Source organism: Physeter macrocephalus, chromosome 4, assembly GCF_002837175.3.
Source record: "Physeter macrocephalus isolate SW-GA chromosome 4, ASM283717v5, whole genome shotgun sequence".
Taxonomy (NCBI): domain Eukaryota; kingdom Metazoa; phylum Chordata; class Mammalia; order Artiodactyla; family Physeteridae; genus Physeter; species Physeter macrocephalus.
The window spans coordinates 30,410,577-30,434,371 of NC_041217.1; the positions used below are offsets into that span (position 1 = coordinate 30,410,577).

The 23,795-nt window shown below is 35.2% G+C and overlaps 1 protein-coding gene across 9 annotated transcripts in view; it reads left to right on the top strand.

The window, feature by feature from the left end:
* The window catches only part of PLA2G4A (phospholipase A2 group IVA), a 164,823-nt gene that overhangs the window by 118,879 nt on the left and 22,149 nt on the right, over nt 1-23,795 (top strand). For 8 of the 9 annotated variants that reach the window (XR_008617046.1, XM_024133765.3, XM_024133766.2 and 5 more), the window contains exons 9-15: nt 1,399-1,621; nt 2,548-2,662; nt 8,519-8,656; nt 8,743-8,835; nt 12,079-12,150; nt 16,779-17,021; nt 23,064-23,248. Coding sequence is in view for 8 of the 9 variants with exons in the window: in XM_024133765.3 (XP_023989533.1) it covers nt 1,399-1,621; nt 2,548-2,662; nt 8,519-8,656; nt 8,743-8,835; nt 12,079-12,150; nt 16,779-17,021; nt 23,064-23,248 (1,069 nt within the window). In the remaining variant the exon portion in view is untranslated. The remainder of the gene's footprint in view (nt 1-1,398; nt 1,622-2,547; nt 2,663-8,518; nt 8,657-8,742; nt 8,836-12,078; nt 12,151-16,778; nt 17,022-23,063; nt 23,249-23,795) is intronic. The other variant, XM_055084072.1, reaches the window with a different exon arrangement.

The following is a 23,795-nucleotide window of genomic DNA, read 5'->3' on the forward strand; positions in this document are numbered from 1 at the left end:
TTAGCATATGGTATTTGTTTTTCTCTTTCTGACTTACTTCACTCTGTATGACAGACTCTAGGTCCATCCACCTCACTACAAATAACTCAATTTCATTTCTTTTTATGGCTGAGTAATATTCCATTATATATATGTGCCACATCTTCTTTATCCATTCATCTGTTGATGGACACTTAGGTTGCTTCCATGAACATGTTATTTAAATTCATCAATCCTCTGCTTATCTTTAAAATAGAAGAATTGAAAGCTATAACAAGTCTTCAAGACAACAGCTTATGAGCAATTAGCCAGCACAGGCCTAGAACATACCAACACTCAATAACAGTTAGTTTTCTCCCCTCCATGAAGGGAAGATAAATCACTATGGTGGCATTTTGATATGAATGTCAAGGAGACAGGAGATTTAAATATGTGCTACATTCTCTTTGGTTGGGTGAAGTGGTAGAGTATTTCTTTCATTATTTTGTGCTCTTGGTTCAACAGTTCAATATACTGTGCTTGTCATATACTAGGCATTTGCTAATTATAGAGATTAAAAAAGATAAATATGCAAAGTTTTCCCTGCAGATGGTCACAACTAATTAGGAGAGACAGATAAGTAAACTAATAATTAATATTTAGTTTGAGAGCTACAATATTAGAGATATTGGTTCCCAGGAGGATCATAACTTAATGTTTACTGTCTAAATATCAAATACCAAGGCATATGGTGATTTCCAGCATCACTAGAAGTGGCCAAATGGCTGTTGGCCAAGAATCTTGACAAGAAAGCATTTGTCTTTCAGACCTACTCCTCTCCATGATTTCACCATTAGATTTGTATGCTCAGAAATTCTGAGACCTACAGTTGGCAAGGCTTGGGATTCTATCTAGTTGGCCAATGGACAATTAAAAAAAACCAACAACACACACACACACAATTGTCAGGAGAATTAGGCATTCACAATTGTTTGGACAGCACATTTTATACCTATAGATAATCATAATGGAAAGTCAAATTATCAGATTGCTTGGCTAGTATTATATCCAGCAAGTCAATTTATTTACATGGCTCTCAGTGTGTTGTGTCATCAGTCTCTGATGGTCTGATAGGGATACCCATTCCTGGAGACTAGACAGTGAAGAGTTGGCCCAATAGGGCATCCTCTCCTCTGGACTGTGCAGGAGAAGTCCAGTGTTTCCTCTGAGGCCTCTCCTTTACTTCCACTGTAGACCAGCTATATTCTGATTGTTGCATCCTTTCCTTAAATGAGTTAATATCTTCAATCAGAAAATTAGTTAACCAACTATTTCTATTATTCTTTCATTTTCTGATGACAAAGATGACTGCTTTCTTTGGAGACTACTTACTGTGTGATGCCCTTTATCGTTACTGATTGTCTTTTGTTTTCTTTACAGGTACATGTCAACTTTATATTCTCACCCTGATTTTCCAGAGAAAGGGCCAGAGGAGATTAACGAAGAGCTAATGAAAAGTGTTAGCCACAACCCTCTTTTACTTCTCACACCACAGAAAATTAAAAGATACGTTGAGTCTTTATGGAAGAAGAAAAGCTCTGGACAACCTGTCACCTTTACTGATATCTTTGGGATGTTAATAGGAGAAACACTAATTCACAATGTAAGCCTTGGCTCAGTCTACAATCCTTTTAATACAAGAAGACCATGTATATCGTAATGTTTTAAATAAAACAAAATACGATACATTTTGTAAAAGTCAGTTGACTCACCTTATCCTATCAACATGTACTGAGTACATACTCCCTGACAGACATAACTCTTCTATAATACGTTTCATCCTACATTACATTAGTTCTTACCAGCTTACTAATGTATTCTAACTATGTGTCAGTTTTGTTGTTGTTTTTGTTTTTTTTGTTTTTGTTTTTGTTTTTTTTGGCCACACCACGAGGCTTGCGGGATCTTAGTTCCATGACCAGGGTTTGAACCCGAGCCCTCGGCAGTGAGAGCGCAGGGTCCTAAACGTTGGATTGCCAGGGAACTCCCTACGTGTCAGTTTTGATGTATAGGGAAATACTTTTGTATTCCTTTTCTTTGGAAAAATACACATTTTAACCCTTAACTGCCCATTCTGCCCAAATAGCAATCTTTTTGAAGAGGTGAATACAAGTAATATTTAAATAGCAGAAGAAGAATGGAGCTTGCCTGGAGAGAGTCAGAAAAAAAAAGGAGTGAATCACATGGAAGAAACCCATTCGACACATGACAACAGAGCGACATTTTATCTGAACATGAAACAGGGCGGGTAGAGTTTGTGCCAGGGAATCTGGGGGCTCAATTCCTTCTGGGCTCCCTAGCTGCCAAACGTCGACATAGTCCCGAGACGTATGGCTCTTTTTAGAATGAAGGTAATTACCTCCATAGAGCTTACTTTTTGTTGTTTTTCAGGATCAGAGGTTCCTAGAAGTCATAAGACTATTTTTATTACAAAAATTTTGTGTCTTGATTGGAAGTACTATTTTACATAGTTCTTAAAAATCTGTATCTGTTTGTATATGTAAAACCTTTTCTTTCTTCTGTGGACAGAGAATGAACACTACCTTGAGTAGTTTGAAGGAAAAAGTCAATACTGGACAGTGCCCTTTGCCTCTTTTCACCTGTCTCCACGTCAAACCCGATGTCTCAGAGCTGATGTTTGCAGGTATGGAATTTCCTCTTGCAAAACATTTCCTGGAAACTTCGAACTGTGGTTCCTAATGATTTTTTTTAGAGGAAGATCATTAGCAATTTTAGTTACTTATTTTAATATATTTTCTGTAACATAAAAACTTTTGACAATATAAGAATATTTTAAGCTAGATGATTTTCTGGTTGTAGAGACTATCTTATGAAACTAGTTACTAGTATATCTTCATTCAAATTAGTGGGAAAGAAGATATAAAAGTAAATCATGAATATAATCAATATTCAATTTTAATTATTCATTTCTCAAGGATTTTTAACAAAATACTATGCCTAGGGCTTTTAGGCAAGGCATATATTTTTGTTTGCTGCTTATCTGTTCATGAAATTGGGTAATATGATATCTGTTTATCATTCAAAACACTATTCTAATTTTTATAATTCAGCACCTTAAAAGTACTAGTCTGTACTTGTGGCAGCTAGTGAACAAAATGTCTCATTTTGTTAAATCTCAGATGTAAACATTTATTTCTTCTGTAGCTCTGTTTCTTGTTGGGTGCTCTAAAAGTATGTGACTTCCTACTTCTCCGGACCACTGCCAGTCCTAGTCTGCAGTGTGGTAGAATTTCTGACTGTGGCTAGTAGGGTTCACTGTATTTTTAGGAAAAGTATCCCAGTGACATCAGTCACACCATGAACTTAAAAAAAATCATTGTGAATGACATGTAATTACCAGATTTATATCTAGAATTCTTTTGCAGTTTTACCAAGTCTCACTGTTTCTTCAACCGACTACTGTCAAGCAAGAATTTTGAATAGTTTATAAAAGCAGTGCCCCTGGAATTCGTTCATTCAACAAGTGTTTATCAATTATCTTGACTTAAATGTTTCTCATGCTTATGGTTCAGAAAGCACTTATCGTATTTATTGTCTTATTCAATATTTACTACAACCCAGGGAGGGAAGGAGGTATATTTAGCTCTGCTTCACAGAAAAAAAAATAATAAAACCTCAGAAATATTCAGTGATTTGTACATTGCCACATAGAAAGCAAGTAGCAAAGCTGAGAATTGGTCTTGAAATACTTTGTTCTTTTTATAAAAATATTGGCTTCTCTGATTACTGATGACGTAGAATGTAGTATGCCAGGTGCTGAGCATGAGCTCTCCTCCCCTCCACAGTATATTGCTCTTTTTCTATAAGACCTGATAGTATGTTTGAGAAATTTACAATAGTTTAATATTAAAGAAGTTAAAGAACAAGAGAGAACAGAATGTTACTATGCACTGTTTCCTTGACCAAGTTGTGTGACACCTTTTAGCCTCAGTTTTCTCATCTGTTAAATGAGGATGAGACTCTCCTTATAGTATTTTGCTAAATAAATGAGATAAAGTATGTAAAGTACTTAAAACAATTGCAGGCCCAAATCAAGTTTCAGTAAATCTTAACAATGTGGAGTTTTCTATGAAAGCTGTATGAGAAGAGTCAAAGGTCTGAAGATGAATAGAATTTGTATATGAAAGGCAAATTTAATTCTTGGATGGAGGGTTCAGGCATTCAGTAAGAGTGTTGGATAACCATGGCATACTCAGCAGCAATGAGGAACCACACTCTGTGATGGAGTTCATACGGAGAGTTAAGATTCTATCATATATGAAAAGTAAGGGCCATGATAAATTGTTTTTTTGTTGGTGGTGGTTTTGTTTTGTTTTATTTTTGCTTTCCCATAGCTATTGTCTTATGAGGTCTTGGAATGCTTGGAAATTAGTTGGTAAATACCACTAGCATGCCAGTCAAATTTGTGCATAGCCAAACAAGGCTTCTTTTACCCCAGAAGTGTTATGATTTAGTTAAACAAGCATTAAACTAATTTGGAAGCCTTGTCTTACTTCTACGCTGAAATACCTTGGATGGGTCATTTAATCTCTCTGATTCTTATTTTCCTCATTATTAAAAAGAAGGATATTAATAAACATCAGTTTTATCTTACAGAGCTATTAAGCCAATTGCATGAGATAGGGATAATACTGAATATGATAAAGGGACATAAAAATATAATAGTTTTATTGTTACTGTTACGATTGTTAACGCATTTTCACAGTTGTCTCTTTTTATTCTGTAGTTTTAGTCAGCAGCCATTCTCAAGAGAAAATCTGACTACAATAATTAAAGAATAAATAATATTTCCAGCGAGTGAATATTTTGGATTCATCTAGAGTGAGAAACAGCTGTTTTATGTGCAGTTAGTAGTCTTTCAACTTGGATGTGTCTGATTTGGGCCAACTGCCTAATTTCAATATTGTTACTGAGATGAGAGAAGCCCCATTAACCTTCATTGTTAAGTTTCTATGATGAGGAGGTTCAAGCTGTTTCTTCCAACAGAGTCGGACAAAACCATCAAACGTTAGTTATGTTGATCTTGTACCCAGATAAGACATTCAAAGGGGCATGTTATGAGTGTTTGAGTAGCTTGAGTTATTGGGGGGAAAAAAAGGGAGACATGTCTATACTTTATGCCTTTAAATTTGCTTAGATTAAAATGGACATTCAAGAAAAAAAAGTTAAAATATTATTTGAATTATATTATAAAAAGTCAAAGATCCAAATTACCTTACAGAAGTTTTATCAACTTTACTTCAGCAATACCAGAGAATGTTTTTCTTCCCTCTTAGAAAAGTTTTAAACACTTTCCCCTTTTGAAGACTTTAAACACATAAATATTAGTTGTTTAAATGGTTACATATTTTTGGTTCCTCCACTTCACTACATTTCTAGTAGGATTTCAAACTTTCATTTTAAAGTTTCCATTGGTCAGTAAATTGCATTTACTGAGCACAATTTATAGACTTAACATCATGTTAAGTTCTTTAACAGACGCTATAGAAGTAAAAATATAGTACTTCCTCAAGAAGTCTATAGTCCCATTAATGAGACAAAAATAAAACATGAAAAATTAGTAAGCCATACACATAGAATACTACTATCTGTTAGAGTATATAGAACTGACATAAATTGTAAGATATTAGAGATTTAGTATAGTCATAAGAAAGACTTCATGAAGGTGATGGAACTCAGATTTAAGTTGAACTTGGAAAGATCTATCAATTGGGGGTGAAAAGTCAACTTTGTGTGAACAGTATAAGAAAATGTTCAGAAGGGAAGCCAAAGGTACATTTTGGGGAGCAGTAAAGAGACATTAGCCTTGGTCTCATGAGTGAACTGGTGAAGAGTAGTGCTATATTTGGGAAAACCATTAGTGCCAAGTTATAGAAAGCTTTGAATTACAGACAGAAATGTTTTTATTCAGTTATGATAATGGGAAATACTTAATGATTTTTGGTAGGGCAATAAAATTATTCAAATAGTGTTTTTGAAAAAAAGTATTTTGGTGATTCATATGGGTAGATTGGTAAGAAAGAAACTGGAAGCAGTGATATTACTGTGTTTCTTTAAATAAGGTCCTGGAACTAGGGAGAAACTGATAAGGAAATAGAGGAGAAGATGAATGTGAAAAGCTTAAAGGTTACCAGTGAAATGTGTGATGGATGGATTTGATGTGAGTGGGTTTAAGAGTGATTTCAGTTAAGAAAAATTTTTTTTCTGGGCGGTGATAACATGATTTGCAGAAACAGGTAAGCTTGACTGGGAAGCAAGGTGATGAGCTCCTTTCCAGGCAAGTGTAGCAGGATGTGATGACAGCATACTCAAGCATAAGTGCACAACAGGAAGATGGAAATGAGTAGATGGAGGCTCAGGAGAGAGGGTCAAGTTTGAAATGTAGGAATCAGCAGCAGAGAAATAGTAGTCAAAGTACCGTAGTGAGTTCTTCAGTGAGGATTAGAGAGCAAATCTACCTCTTGAGAATGTCTCTCATTACTGTGTACACAAACCACAACATTAATCAAGAAGAGATTGCTAGAGAAGTAGGAACCAGGAGGTCTTTACGCTTTAGTACCCCGGAGAGGTATGTGAAATTGAGAGATAAGAAATTACTCACAGTGATATAGAAATTTTCCTAATGGCCCCTGATTCATTGCTAGTCATGTCTCACTAACTCCATGTATGTCATTATAAAACACACCACTTTGTCATGAAGGGTATATGCACCATTTGGCTTTGATGTGAAATGAATTATAATGTGTTCTCATCACAATTGTGATTTTATAACTTGTTTCACAAAAGTAGAATGTTCTAAACTATACTATTGAGTAAATAATAAAAATATACATATCCATAATTCCTTTTCCAAAACTTTGAGGACAGATGTTTTAAAATTCAGAATATTTTAGAGTTTGAAGTTAAAAAATGTACTATATATTACATAATACCCCCCACTGGGGTCTTATAATCAAATAGAGTGATTTCTCCAATGGAATGTATTGATATTCACATCCCATGGGATATCTAAAGATTAAGCCTCACATCTTTTCAAGACTGGTTTTTCTGCTAAATGAGTTCAGTTCAGGTTTTACTACCAAACGAATAGCAAAAAACATGTGGATTTTGGAGTTATTTGGATTTTGGATGGTTGGATAAAGGGTTATAGACATGCAATCATTTTAGAAAGGGAAAAACTGAAAAAAAAATAAAGGCAGACAGAGAGTTTGGGGTTAGGCAGGGGTGCATGGTAGTGGGACTCCATAGAAGATGGTCAACCAAGACTTTGAACTAAAGTTAGGAAGGAGCAAGCCTTATGGTTACAGAAGGGAATAGCAAGCACAAGGGCTGTGAGACAGGAATGAGCTTGGTCTCTTGGAGGAACATTAAGAAGGTGTGTGGCTGCAGTGGAATAGGTAAGACAAAATGTGATAGGAGATTGGTTAAGATATGTAGTCAGACAAGGAGCATGAACCAGACCATCATGAGGACTTCTCAGCCATGTTTTTATTTTCAGTGTAATGGGAAGCCATTGGAAAGATTTCAGCTGGCACTGGTGTGGTGTGATTTATATTTTTAAAAATCCATCTGGCTACAGGATATCAACAAGATAGTAGGGGAATAGAGAAAGTTTTGAGAGGCTATTGTGGAGATCCAGGAGAGAGTATGGCAGCTTGTACCAGTATGGTCATGGGGAACAAATGGATAAGTAGCCCGTTTCTAACCACATCTGATGATAGAGCCTACAGAACTTGATTTTTTTGTATTTGAGGTATAAGAGAAAGAGGACCATGAAGAATAATTCTAAAGTATGGATAGTGGTATGAATATATGAAAAGTAGTACCATTTACCAAACAGGGGAAGACAGAGAATGGCAAGGAAATGGGAGTCAAAAACCAGGAATTCTTTTTGGATAGATTAAGATTCAGATCATTATTAGGCATAGTTATAGCCACAGGAATACATGAAATATAATAGTGGCTACTATTTATTGAGTGATTAGAATGTGCTATGTCCTCTTCTAAGTTCTTTAAGTTTCTTAACTCGTTAGATCTTCACAACAATTCTACAAACTATCTACTGATTTTATTCACATTTTACAGATTAAGGAACGAAAACACAGAGAATACAAGTAATCTACCCCAAATCGCACAGATTTTAAACATCTGAGCCAGCAGTTTTAAAACTGAGTCTAACATTTTCCCTTCTTTAGAATGAAGATGGACTTTATAAAAGATGTCTGAATTTTTAAATGTGAAAAGGTATTCAATTTGTGCAAATTAAGGGATCCTTTGTGTTCTCATTTTATTCATCAGCAAGCTTTCCCCTCCCAACTTCTCCTATACAATGCCATATGCATAATAGGCATTTGGTTAATTTTTAAAAAATATTTTAAATAAATGAATGAGAATAATCATGACAATGTTGAAGTAACCTTTGTGCACATCTCTGTAGTATTTCCCTATTAATGGATTGCATTTTTTAAAATGATTTCAGATTGGGTTGAATTTAGTCCATATGAGATTGGCATGGCTAAATATGGTACTTTTATGGCTCCTGACTTATTTGGAAGTAAATTTTTTATGGGAACAGTTGTAAAGAAATATGAAGAAAACCCCTTGCATTTCTTAATGGGTAAGTGATAAAAATCAACCATGAGTTTCTTTGACTGTTTGAAATCCTGGTGCATTCTAAGTTATTCTGTTTTTGCTTTATTTTAGGTGTCTGGGGGAGTGCCTTTTCTATATTGTTCAACAGAGTCTTGGGAGTTTCTGGCTCACAAAGTAAAGGTTCCACGATGGAAGAAGAACTAGGTATTGTAAAAACATGCTTACATTGATAATAATTACACTATATTGGTAAATTTCATTAACACGTATGTTGAGAGAAAATTAAATCATCATAAAGATTGTAATTGTTCTAAAGTAGGCTAGGCTAAGCTGTGGTGTTCAGTAGATTAGATGTATTCAATGCATGTGCATCTTACAAAATTTTCAACTTACAGTGGGTTTATTGGGACATAACCCCATTGTAATTTGAGGAAGATTTGTACTCCTTTTATCAATAAGGGTAGCTTTTTGAAGATTAGTTCAACAATTGAATGCAGTATAACACTTAAATTCACGCTTGTCAGTTCATTTACCTCTTAAATACTACCTCACTTCTGACAGCTTATTCATACCAAAAAAGATGGAAAAAATGTTTCAAATCACATCTAATAAATTATCACCAATGATTTTCTTTAAATCTAACTCACTAGCCCACAATAAATTAAAAATAATATTTACAAAACTTGAAAAAGTAGATGAACTCAATTGAGGACCAGCAGTATTCATTTGTTATAATATTTATACCATAGAAACATATGTTTTCTTTAATGAATAAATTTGATTTAAAGTAAACGAAACAAAACATGCATTCAGTGTCTCCTAAATGTCTTGCCATCTGTAGCTCAATCAACACTAAATTTGTTATGGCTATTTTGACTGGCTGTGGGATGGAGCAGGGAGATGCTAAATTTGAATTTGGGGCCAGCCTAGCTGAAGCTGGGGAGAAGGGTCCTGTAGATCATCAGCACACTACCTACCTACTACCTCTTCTCTGTGTGTGAAGTATCACACATTTATTTGAGGACAGAGTTAACAGAACAGCATAAATGACTTTCTCAACAATCAATTTATCTGAAGAATACTTGCATGTAAAAAACTTACTGTAGGATTTTTCTGACAAGCCATCCTTAGTTATTGCAGGCAGACTGTTTATTTAATTAAGCTTTATATGTAAAACAAAAATACAATTGTACTTTAATTAATGCACTACAAATTGGCTTATAAGTAGTATGATCACTCTTCCTGTGAGAATGGACTTTAGATATGTGATATTTATATTAAGTTCAGTAACTTGCTATAGTCCTTAATATTTGGGGGTAGTGCTTAGTAAATAATGGAGAAGTGATCTTATGATTGCAATAGAGCCAAAGATTTTAATATAAAAATAAAAACAACCAAAAAGGCACTTTGTCCTTGAACTTGCTCCTGTCCTCCGAGCATCACTCAGTGAATAAGCAGCCAAGGTTGGTGGAACTTTTGAGCGTTCTCTGACCTTAACTACAGAGCCCCATGCTCTTAAGGGTAACTGAAAGGCAAAGTGCAGAGCTGAAAAGCTCTGACTTGATTTATTTTAATGAGCATTGTATCCCAGATGAATAACCTGTTCTCAACTCTAACTGTGGGAACAACCAACTCTTCTCTAAGATGTGAAGAGTTCAGAAAAAAGAAGAGAAAAAGAACAGAAGTACCACCTCTTAAGAGGCTTGCTTCTCTGTGTTCTTCTGTGTTAAATAATCCAGATAAACCCAGGGTTTGCTGCTTTTTCCTTCTAAGGCAGGAAGAGAATAGGACTGAAATAACACATCTGAAGGTGGATGGGACAATGGCTGACGGCCAAGGAAAAGGAGAATGTTTATACTCAATAGTCTTGAATATTCTTTGTTGTGAGACATCCCGTTTGAGACCAGTGGTTTGGCAGCTTATTTACTTTCTCTGTGTCAGACTTAAGGGGAATAGTGTGTCCTTGAGAACCACCGGCCAGCAGGATGCGTGTTACCTCAGATTAGGTAAGGGTTTCCAGAAATGAGACCACAGTGGTGACTGAGGGGAATCTGAGGACTCCTGGTGACCCTTTCATCCACTGGCCGACTAAAGTCTACCTCTTAAAGTGGTGTTCAAAGGTGGTTTTTGTTTGTTTTCCTCTCTTTCAAAGACACACAGTAAGGTAAATTGGAGCATAATATGGGGACACCAAATGTTATACCTATATTTCTCTCGGTTTAAAAGCCCAAATGGGGCTTCCCTGGTGGCGCAGTGGTTGACAGTCCGCCTGCCGATGCAGGGGACGCGGGTTCGTGCCCCGGTCCGGGAAGATCCCACGTGCTGCGGAGCGGCTGGGCCCGTGAGCCATGGCCGCTGAGCCTGCGCGTCCGGAGCCTGTGCTCTGCAACAGGAGAGGCCACAGCAGCGAGAGGCCCGCGTACCGCTAAAAAAAAAAAAAAAAAAAAAAAAAAAGCCCAAATGGCTCTCTATTACTGAAAGTTATAAATTTGGGGTCAGTTTCTTAGGATTAAAAAGAAAAATTCTATTGACTAACAGAAGGAAAAAAAGTCACTCTACAGATAAGGATTTCATGTACATGTCCTAAAAAAGTTTGATTTTTCTACAAATGTTGACTATAAAATGGTTTGTGTGCTCCTCTCTATTACTGAAAGTTATAAATTTGGAGTCAGTTTCTTAGGATTAAAAAGAAAAATTCTATTGACTAACAAAAGGAAGAAAAGTCACTCTACAGGTAAGGATTTCATGTACATGTCCAAAAAACATTTGATTTTTCTACAAATGTTGATTATAAAATGGTTTCTGTGCTCCATAATTTGGGTACTTTTTACTTGAAAAAAGACAACAAGTTATGCTAGATTTTATTCTTGTTTTTATTTTTTGGATTTATGGTTTCTATTTTAGTTTTTATAACTGCTCTCTTAATATGTTCTGAGGAAGCACAAACTGATACCCAAACAGATATTTCAATAGACAATATTCAGTATTATTAAAATCAAAAGATATATTAGTAGCTTCATTCATTTTGATGAAACAATTTTGTGGCCCCCTTGTGAATTCTGGCTTTACCCTGTATTGACCTTCATAAACATCATTTCAACATATTTAATTGAAGAAAAAAATTTTGATATAATAAGAATTATATAATCAAGTTATTCTTTCTGTCAGAATTAAGATAAACAAATAAAAATTCTCCCCTTTAAAATCATGTATGAATAATTCTAAACTAATTTTTCATACCCTGGGAAATTTTGCTTTCAAATGAGAAATTTGAAAATCCTAGTAAAGCTAAGACATTTAGATTTACTAAATTGATCTAGGTTTATACCAGTAAATCTAAATAGACCTCACTGTGGTTTTGCTACGATTACTTCCTTACAGTAAATTTCATTGTGAGTCCTGACACCTGAGATTCTTATATTGAATTGTTTTGTTTTCTTTCTGCAGAAAATATTACAGCAAAGCATATTGTGAGTAATGATAGCTCGGATAGTGATGATGAATCACAAGAACCCAAAGGTAAGAGAGCTGGAACCTCCTCTGGCAGAAGTGGATTAGGAAAGGACATGAATGTTTTGTCTGATTTTCTCACTCAAGATGCTAATAGTGGTCTCTGCTTAAGGCATTGAGTGATAGAATGGTAGCTTTCAATTCAGAACAAGAATTAATGCCATATACGTAATAAAATATGCAACACAAGTATCCCTTATTTCATTTCTTTTAAATACCTCAAAAATATTATCAGTTGAACAGAGAACAACCTGAGATGGTAGAAATACCAAATTCTGTGCTAAGTCTGATTAGAGCACCAGGCTTCTCATCATGGAAATTGTGATTTGGGAACATTTTTACATGGCTTTAATAACTAAAATTTAATCTTTTAAAATCTTATTATTAAGTAACCTGTAGAAAATGATGTTCTCACTCCATTCCTGAGCCTTATCCCATTGCCAACATTCTATCTCTCAGGAAGGGATCAGTGATGAAGTGGGGTAGAATTATTGAGAAATTTTTGTTTTGTATATTACTTTGTAGTACAAGTGAGTACTTCTACACCTTAACAAGGCAGTTTTTAGCTTTGTGTGGATCACGATAGTCAATGGGGAGTCAGGGAAGAGATAAGGCAACAACCATGGATATTTGTTGCAATTGTTATGTGATAAAATGGAATGATTTTACATGTTGACACAGCCATTGGTACAAATATTCCCAATAGCTCAAAAGCCAAAACAAATAAACAAAAAACAAAGAGAAGATTTTATAACAACTGGGTGAACATGTCCTGTTATAGATTGAATACAATCATCCAGATTTTAAAAGATATTAAATGCTTTCTTGTCCAAAACCTAAAGAACTCCACCAGCCAAGGTATAGATATTGGAAGAGCCTGTTTAATCTTTGCTGAATCAACACTAAAATTAAAGTTCTCTTTTCATAGCTGGGCTGTTATTTTTTAGTTGTTCCGGTCTTTTTTTTTTTTTTTTTTTTTGAATTTCCTTTTAATGAAGGGAGATAGTACAAAGGGGATAGATAGCATATGCCTAGCATTTCTAGAATTAATTATGTATTGATTTGGGGACTATCAAGTAGATGTAATAATGGTTTATCAATTATTAAGTAAATTGCCAAAATGATCAGTACATTTGATCACCTCTGCAGTACTAGCTGGTTATCTTAAGTCTGAGAAGTTCAGGACCCTCTGAATATGGCTGCTTTGGTTTTAGTGCCAGCCTACATTGGAGAATGATATTTAGGATGTTTCTGAGGATTTCTTATTAGCTCTTAATATTCATTTTTAAAAAATAGTCTTTATTTATTAGACTAGTTTTAGACTCACAGAAAAATTGAGCAAAAAGTACAGAGTTCCCATATATTTCCTGCACCCACACACATAGCCTTCACCACTTTCAGCATCTTATACCAGAGTGGTACATTTATTACAATCAATGAACCTGTACTGACACATCATTATCACCCAAAGTCCAAGCTTTAGGATTCACTCTTGGTGTTGTATATTCTACAGGTTTTCACAAATATATAATGACATGTATCTACCTTTATAGTATCATACAGAGTACTTTCACTGCCCTAAAATCTTCTGTGCTCTATTTATCCCTCTGCTTCCCACTCCCAGCCCCTGGCAACCACTGATTTTCTTACTGTCGCCATCATTTTGCCTTTCTAGAATGTTATATAGTTGGAATCATACAGTGTGTAGCCTTTTCAGATTGGCTTTTTTCACTTAGTAATATGCATTTAAGTTTCCTCCATGTCTTTTTATGGCTTGATAGCTCATTTCTTTTTAGCACCGAATAATATTTCATTGTCTGGATATACCATAGTTTATCTGGTTACCTACTGAAGAATATCTTGGTGGCTTTCAAATTTTGGCAGTTATGAATAATGGTGCTATAAACATCCATGTTCAGATTTTTGTCTGGATATGTTTTCAACTCCTTTGGGTAAAAATCAAGAAGCATGATTTCTGTATCATGTGATAATAAAGTTTTGTAAGAAACTTCCAAACTGTCTTGCAAAGTAATTGTTCCATTTTGTGTTTCCACCAGCAATGTATGAGAGTTCCTGTTGCTCCACATCCTCACCAGCATTCGGTGCTGTCAGTGTTTTGGATTTTGACATTTCTAATAGGTGTGTAGTGTCATCTTGGTGTTTTAATCTGCATTTCCTTGATGACATGTGACATGGAACATCTTTTCATATACTTACTTGCCATCTATATGTCTTCTTTGCTGAGGTGTCTACTAAGGTCTTTTGCCCATTTTTTTTTTTTTTTTTTGCCGTATGCGGGCCTCACACTGTTGCGGCCTCTCCCGTTGCAGAGCACAGGCTCAGGACGCGCAGGCTCAGCGGCCATGGCTCACGGGCCCAGCCGCTCCGCAGCACGTGGGATCTTCCCGGACCGGGGCACCAGCCCGTGTCCCCTGCATCGGCAGGTGGACTCTCAACCACTGAGCCACCAGGGAAGCCCTTTTGCCCATTTTTAAATTGAGATGTTTGTTTTCTTATTGATGAGTTTTAAAAGTTCTTTGTATATTTTGGGTAACAGTCCATTATCAGATGTGTCTTTTTTTTTTTTAATTTTAGGGAGGATGAGCAGTTAACAGTTTTGTTAAACAATGTTTTACTTTGAGTAGAATTCTTTTTTTTATTGTCTTTTTTTTTTTAATTGAAGGGTTAATCAATTCTCTTTTTTTTTTGGCCACCCCGCATGGCTTGTGGGATCTCAGTTCCTTGACCAGGGATTGAACATGGGCCATGGCAGTGAAAGCCCGGAATCCTAACTACTAGGCCACCAGGGATCTCCCCAGATGTGTCTTTTGCAAATATTTTCTCCCAGTCTGTGGCTTGTCTTCTCCTTCTCTTGATGCCCCTTCATTTTTAGTCATGTGATTTTGAACAAGGTCTTTAGGCATTTTCAACTTTAGTTTTTTCAAATCTCTGCTGGCATCATTTCACCTGCTCTCACAGAATTGCTGTAATCATCAAATTAGCAAGTGCATACAAAGGGTTTAAGTTGTAAAGGGCTAATAAATGGAAATTTACTATTAGAATTATAGCTAATAAGCAATAGATATGATTTATCTGTTGACTTTTGGGTTCGTCCCACAAATGATTTCATTTCCAAATACATCATGAAAGTAGATCCACTGCTGGTAAAGAAGTGGGATAAATTTAATAATAATAATAACAACAACAACAGTGACGATGAAGAAGAAGAAAAAGAGGAGGGAGCTCCAAACCTTTGGAAAATAATTGAGTGTCTTATTCATATCCTGTGTAACTAAGATATAAATCATTCATTTTAAAGCCTGATTCATTCTATTGAAAGATTTTATTTGTTATACTTGGCATTAGAAAAATGTGGGAGTAGAAAAGGCTGTATATTTGTTTTTTCATGACTAGGCAGTCATCTGGATTGTTTATTGAGAGAAAGATCCCTCCATTTACTGAGCTCAGTTAAGCTAATCTTTTGAAGATAAAAATCAATATTTATTATGGTCTTATGTATGTTTAGTTACCATTTATTGAAAACTGAAGTTTGAACATAGATTCTTTTTTTCTTCTCTCAACAGACACATACACATATAGATTTATATATGCATATATATTTATATCCAGGGTTCCCAGAAATATGAACAGAAGGGATTTAGGTAGGGGGGATTGTACTCTACCATACAGTGTTCTTAGATTTGAGTTATGAATGAATAATATTGATGATGAGGATTATGACACTGCTGCTATTACAACTATTTCTACTACCAACTAGTGTTTATTGAGAATTTAACGTGGGCTTGAATTTTTCTAAGAAATTTACATGAATGCGTTAACTTAGTTTATCCTCACAACAACCCTATGAGGTTTACTGATGAGGAAATGAAGACTGATAAGGGTCAACTAACTAGTAAACAATGGAGAGAGGATTGGAACCAGGGTAGTCTGGTTCTGGAGCCACTGCTCTAAATAACTACACAATATGGCTTCTCAGTAGTAGTGATGAGTGCATAGATTTTAAGGAAAAATCATTGAAAACGGCTTGTTTTGGAAGATTTCTGAATTTTAACACATTTTAAAACATATGTTTAATTTACAGACTTTTAAACCCCAAACTTTATAAGCAAGAATGAAATGACAGTTCAGAGGGCAAATATATGTTGAATCCTTCAGTTGTCTGCTCTCAGTCTGCATGATTTCTGGATGTTTATTAAACAGGACAGGGAAGGAAACTTGGGAAAGGAAGGGGATTAGCTACTGTGGATATTCCCTCTGTGTGTATGTGTGTGTGTGTGTGTGTGTGTGTGTGTGTGTGTGTGTGTGTGTGTGTAGCCAGGGAAAAGAAAGAAAAGAATTGGGGAAAGGGAAAAACTGAAGTTTCTCTGGAAATTAAAGAATAGGCCAAGAACACTGCCAAGAATACAGCCTTTAGACTGACTACCGGTAAACAGTACAGTAAGAATAAGTTAAGAACAAAAATGATTAATGGAAATATTTACTATAATTTACACAAATGTTTGTTGAATCAAAAGCTGTAGAGCTTCATCATTAATGTTAACATTCCATTGCCCAAAGATCTTTTTCATTATTATGGATTTTTGGAATCTGTATAATGATCTTTTCTTTTTCCTTAGGCACTGAAAATGAGGAAGCAGAAAGGGAATATCAAAATGATAATCAAGCAAGTTGGGTCCAACGTATGATAATGGCTTTGGTGAGTGACTCAGCTTTGTTTAATACCAGAGAAGGACGAGCTGGGAAGGTGCACAACTTCATGCTGGGCTTGAATCTCAATACATCCTATCCGATGTCTCCTTTGAGAGACTTTACCACCCAGGAGTCCCTGGAGGAAGATGAATTGGATGCAGCTGTAGCAGGTAAGTACATAAAATGTAATCCATGGAAGCTAATTCAGGAGATTTTTCTTCCTTCTCTGGGGAGGAGCATTTTAATTATTAATAGTAATTAATTTACAATCAAATTTTAAAACATGCATTTAATGTATGAAGGGCTCTGAGTTGTTTTTTTGGAAGAAAAAATACATTAGGCAGGAATTGGCATCGTCATGTCAGCATAAATAGTTTTCATTGAAATATTGAGGGGGACTTTGCTCCTTTCTATATTGGTCAGGGTTCACTCACAACAAACAGCAAACCCTCTCCCTTGTTTAAGCAAAAGAGGTTTAAAGTAGGTGCTTACAAAATTGTTCCAGGACTTGGAGGAGCAAGCTCCAGGCTGAGCATCTAGGAATGACTCCAAAAACACTTCAGGATCACCCCCACAAACGCCCCACACATGGTGCTTGGCAGTAGAAATAGCAGAAACGTAGCCTCTGTCTCATTTCCTCCTTCAAATCTCACGTGGATGTTTCTCCTTGGCAGAGGATAGGTCTCAGCAGATCCAGAGCTGGGAGGGAATCTGGTACACGTGGTCCTCAGCCTATCTCTCCAGTGCAGAGCAGTAATGTGTGCCCCCTAGGGGTGTGAGTGGAGTTGAGTTCGCCCATCTGCAGTATCCCTTGGGCTACTGAATCTGTCCTTCCAGTTCTGTGAAAGGTTAGGTAACTTTCTTAAAGTCACTTAAGAACCTCATAAGAACCCACTCACTTTCAGGTTTGTCGCTTAACCAAACTCTAAAGAATACTTGCCTTGATTCTTCAGTTCCATGCATGTTCCAAATTAAAAGGTAAATTTGTCTTGGTGACTAATCACTACATAATTATCTTTCTTATAATGCTCCTGGCATCTTAAATTTTTTCTACTTCTTCATACCATCTTTTTCCCCTTAACTGCCCAAATGTCATTTCTCAATCATTTCTGCCTAAGAACATTGACAGGAGGCTATGAGAATGTAAATGGAAAATTTTCCAAAAAACTTTCTACTACTGTTTAAGGATTCTACCTATAAAAATTAGACATGGCTTTAGATCTTATTATTGTTTAGGTAATGCCGTTTCTGTTTGTTGCTTGAGCTTAAGGGAAATTGCAGAAGCAAAAGTTATCCCTGTTTTTTAAACAAGAGGAGTAGAAACTCACTATATTTTGCATTATGTTTTTGGCATCAAAGTCTAGGACATGATTATATACCTGCAATGCAAACCCTTTCATATGAGCTATAATAAAAGTCTATTTGTGATAAAGTCAGCATCTCTTTTTAAATTCATCCAAAATAAAAACACTTGACCATACAATCAGTGATGTTAATTTTTTGTGTGTTACTTATGATTTAACTTATTGCTATTACAATACCAATTAAATGTACCTTCTTTAGAAACAGCCTTTATGGATGAATTATGATGGGCTTAAACAAACAAACAAACAAAAAAACTCAGCCTCATAGAGCATTTAGGACTAGAAAGAATCATTAGTTATTTTACTCCATAGAAAAGGAAGATCAAAGAAGATAGCATCATGTTTACCTAGAATTGCTCAACTGAGCTAGAATTAGGACACTTGAACAGGCTTCATGACATTGCTCAGAAGCCTTTCCCTTCTGTTCACTCTCTTCCTCATAGCCCTTGGTTTTATTAGTCATCGTCTTGCTGATGTAAAAATGGAAGTTTCCTTGTGTGTACTTATTACATCTGTTTTATGTTATTACTTTGATCACAATACCAAGCATAGTTCCTTCTGTGGTTTGCACAGCACAAGTTCTGCACTCAACATTTTAACAGCTTCCTGGTGGTTTTGCAATAGTTTATGTAGATTTTGAGGTGTTAGTGTTGCTCCGAAAAATACAGTGCTCAGTTAAATTTGAATTCCAATTTATATATATATATATATATATATATATAGAGAGAGAGAGAGAGAGAGAGAGAGAGAGAGAATATAAGTATGCCCCTTATAACATTTGGGACATCCTTGTATAAAAATTATTTGCTATTTATCTGAAATTTAAATTTAACTGGACATCCTACATTTTTATTAGATATATTTGGTACCCTTAGGAAGTCTGCCTCTTTCATTATTCTCACCACATGTCAGATTGTTCTTCATTTTCATCTTTCTTCTTTCCTTTGTTCGTTCTTGCATTGCCACAGTATTTACAGAGCTCCTTCAATGTGTGTGGCACTAGGGATCCAGTTGTCAACAAGACATGCAGTCCTTGCCCTCATGAAGATTAAAATCATTTCATGACCCTTCCTTGAAAATTTGATTCTTGGAGGGACTTATATACTTTATTTAACAATGATAGAAAAGTACAGTAAAACTAAAAGCCAGCAACCCTGATCCTGATGGAACACTGATCCTGATGCAATTGTAGGTCCGTGAGGATGCATGATCTTCATTTGCCCTCTCCCTAGTGCTTGGAGGATAATAGTTGTGCATCACCTTATCTGACTTCTTTATTCGGTGCCTTTTGAAAAAAGAGTCAGGGACAGTTTTCATAAAATGATATGAAGAGATAGAAAATATTAATCATCCTAAAATATGATATTACACAGGTTGAATATTTCTTTTGTTGAGATATTTTGAAATGTTCTAACCTAAAATTGTTTTAGATTAATGAGCTTCAGAAGGAACTTTAAATATTATTTCTCAGTGTGTATCTCATTAAATTATACTTCAGTCACTTTATATTTATCCGATTGAAAAAATGTATACAGCATGTTGACTTTAGTCAAAAATCCAGTTCGGTGAGTGACAAGTTCATTCAGGTTTGTTGCTTATAAACCAACATTGCTAAAAATGACTGCATTTTAGACTGAATATACTGAATTGATTAGTGCTTTTTCAGACAAAGCCCTTACCAAAATAGACTCTGTTTATCTCCCTCTGGTTATTTCCAAATTTTAGAATAAAACTATATGTTTGAAATGAAAAGTTAAAAGGTTTATCATAAAATATTATCAACGTTGTTCATAAAATCATCATTAAAACTTTTATTTATTATACAGTTAAAATACCACAATTCAAACATTAATTAAGGTTATTTCTCTTTTATTTTTAGAGATTTTTTTTAATCTTATCTAGATATTATGTTGGGAAAAATCTTACATTTAGTTTACTATTTTGTTTATATGGATTTTGTTTATACAGATTAAAATTCAAGCATTTTAGAATAATCTCTCAACCTAAAATGAGAAAAAGTTAGTATATTACTTTTGTGACTATTGCTTCACCTTGCAGACCATCTTTTGAAAACAAGAGAAATAAGATGAAAAAATTCCCCTCATTTGTTTACTTCAAAATAGTTGTATACCTGTGGAAACTAATTTTGGAGAAGCTGCTCATTAGTTACATGACTTCTTTCCTGTTTACTTTTGTGTTTATATTATTTACTGTGACATACACCATCTGGAATTAGAAATCAAGACATGAGTTCTTTTAGGCCAGAGTTCAAAACACAAACATCCAAATATTTGTACATTATAAATTGAATCTGTGTGATGTATTTGTAAAATGACCATTGTAAAATTCCACAGCTGAACTGTTAAGGAAATGGTCCATAATTATAAAACAGAGATTGTTTCCATACCTATCAAAGAACCTGATTAACTCATTCACAGGTTGGGACACCATGTAAACTTTAATTTACGGGAGGATGTTCTTTCATAGGGGCATTCATCAAACTTTCTATGACGTTTTAGTAGATATTAATAAATCGGGTTCAAGTTCAAATAAATTTGGAAAAACTAACAACTCCATCCCCCTCTTCACAATGCCATGGGATACCCTAATGAGTTTGAGAAATCCTACTTAAAGATACCTCAAGTATAGTACTTTAAAAGCAGCTTCACTTGCTTTTGAATCCCAACTGTGTCATTTATTAGCTGGACAGTCCTGAGCCATTACTTAGTGTAACCTCGGCTAACAACGATAGAAAAGTAGAGTGAAACTAAAAACCAGCACCCTGATCCTGATGGAACCATAGGTTAGTGAGGAAGCAACAATCTTCACTGTTTACTCCAATGGTTGACTTATAAAATAGAAACAATTGTTACCTATCTTATAGAGTTGTCGTCAGGACTAAGTAGCATCTCCACTAAAAAGTACTATTAGTCCAAGGCATAGTAAGGAAAATAGGGAACATGCATTATAATTTGTTATTATTTTAAGTTGTTGAATCTTGTGTTTCTCAAACCTATCTGATCATGGAACTCTTAATTTGTATATAGGATATCTGTTAATATCTTGCAAAACTATTTTTTTTTTACAACACAATTAAGAAACATTACTTCCTGTCAGTTTATATGGAAGGTTGGAACCATGGTGTTTAGCTACATGCCAGAGCTGGGAATTGGTCCACATGATGATTTTTCTCTCAAATGTAATCTTGGATTTAAAACAGGAAAAAGGAGACTATCAGCTTCATGATGAGAAGGGGGAACTCAAACAGAATAGGAGAGAAATAGTCTGTTTCTGGTTAATCTTTTAGCTAAAATTTAAAGCATCAGTTTATAAAACCAGAGAAAAATATTTGTGAATTATCATTGTACTTTATTATTTTAGGGAAAATCATGTCATTGTAAAAAAAATTCCCATTAATGTGTTTTTAATTTTTTATGCTTAATTGTGATAAAATACACATATCAATGTGGTTTTCATGATTAGATGCATTTGTAGATTGCCTCTATACATTGTAGTTATTGCTTTTTTTATAAGATTTTTTTCGATGGAACATTTTTTTAAAGTCTTTATTGAATTTGTTACAACACTGCTTCTGTTCTATGTTTTGGTTTTTTGGCTGTGAGGCATATGGGATCTTAGCTCCCCTACCAGGGATCGAACCTGCACCCACTGCATTGGAAGGCAAAGTCTTAACCACTGGACCACCAGGGAAATCCCCAGTTATTGTTTTTTAAATTACCCATTTCAAACCCTTTTAGTCTTATGGCTGTGCCACTTTCTGAAGTAACAGTGTGACACTGTGTGTAGGGTTTAGACTTCCTGGACCTGGCTTGGAACCTTGACTCTCACAGTGTGAAACTGAACCTCTTAGGGCCTCATTTCCTTATCTTTAAAATGATACTAATAATACCTCCTTTGTCTTCTAAGGAGTTTTCTAAGGATGATAAATCTTATATATGAAATTTCTAATAGATTATAGATACTCAAAATAAAGCTGCTTTTAGGAGAAATAAAAGTACCCAAATATAAATTTCTAGCTTATTAGTAAGATATTTTAAAACTAATATAAGATAAAGACTCATAATTTTTCACCTTTTTAAAAAGCTCACATATGTAATTTTTAAACAATAAAAATTTCAGAGGAATTTACAGTTGGGTTTGATAATATATATATACAATATATATATATTTCAATTTTACAATTCTTAAATTTCAGGTTCTGTGATAGATAGATATTTAGAATTCTGGCTGGTGGCAAAGTACGTTGTCACTACATAGATACTTGATAAGAAAATAGAATTAACCTGAAGATAATTATTTAAAGAATGGTATCTCTGCTCTCTCCTTTTTGGCCTAGGCATTCACCCTGGACATAGCAAGGCTTTTTTTTTCTTTTTTAACTTGACCTGCCTTTTCATTCAGTTACATGACCTTATTCTTGTCTAACACCCCAGTCCCCCATTGTTTCTTTTTTTTTTTTTTTTTTTTTTTTTTTTTTGCGATATGCGGGCCTCTCACTGTTGTGGCCTCTCCCGTTGCGGAACACAGGCTCAGCGGCCATGGCTCACAGGCCCAGCCGCTCTGCGGCATGTGGGATCCTCCCGGACCGGGGCACGAACCCATGCCCCCTGCATTGGCAGGCAGACTCTCAACCACTGCGCCAACAGGGAAGCCCTGATAGAATCTTTTATTCTGATATTACAGATGAAGAAACCAAAAGTCTCCAAGCCCTGAGGGCCTAACCATAGGGAATTCTTCTTACACATTTTCATAACAAATAGTTTTAATATTCTAAATAATGTTAAGTGATTGTTTAATTCATTCTTTTCTTTTCTATCCTTTTTAAAGATCCTGATGAATTTGAACAGATATATGAGCCTCTGGATGTCAAAAGTAAAAAGATTCATGTGGTGGACAGTGGCCTCACATTTAACCTGCCATACCCCTTGATCCTGAGACCTCAAAGAGGAGTTGATCTCATCATCTCCTTTGACTTTTCTGCAAGGCCAAGTGACTCCAGTCCTCCGTTCAAGGTAAGGAGAAATTTATGTAGCATTCCATTATCTGCCACATTCTTTTGCATTGCCTTGTAGCTATCTTAGTCCTCCCAATTTCTTATCCCTTTAGCCTATTTTCTACATTATTTTCAGTAATATTTCCAAAACACAGATGTGATTCAGTCACTTCCCTGCTTAAAAAAACTTTTAAATGACTTCCCATGACCCTTGCTCAAGTTCATAGTCCTGAGCAGGACAAGAATGATGCACTATATCTAAAGTTCATGAAGCAAATTAGGCTGAAATTTGGGAGTTAGCAGGTAAAAGATAAGTAAAACGATGCACGGGGAGTGTATACTATGAGAAGAGAAGAGGACATAAAATAGTATCTTGATGATTCAACAATAATATCAGGGGAAAAGGACAAAAACCAAGGAAATGTGCAGTGTTATAAAACCACATCAAGATATTTAACAACAGGAAGTCTTTGGTGAAAAGCAGTTTCAAAAGGGTTGAGAGGGCAGAAGTCATACTGCAGTAATTGGAGGGTTAAATGGAAGTTATGAAAATGGAGACAATTCTA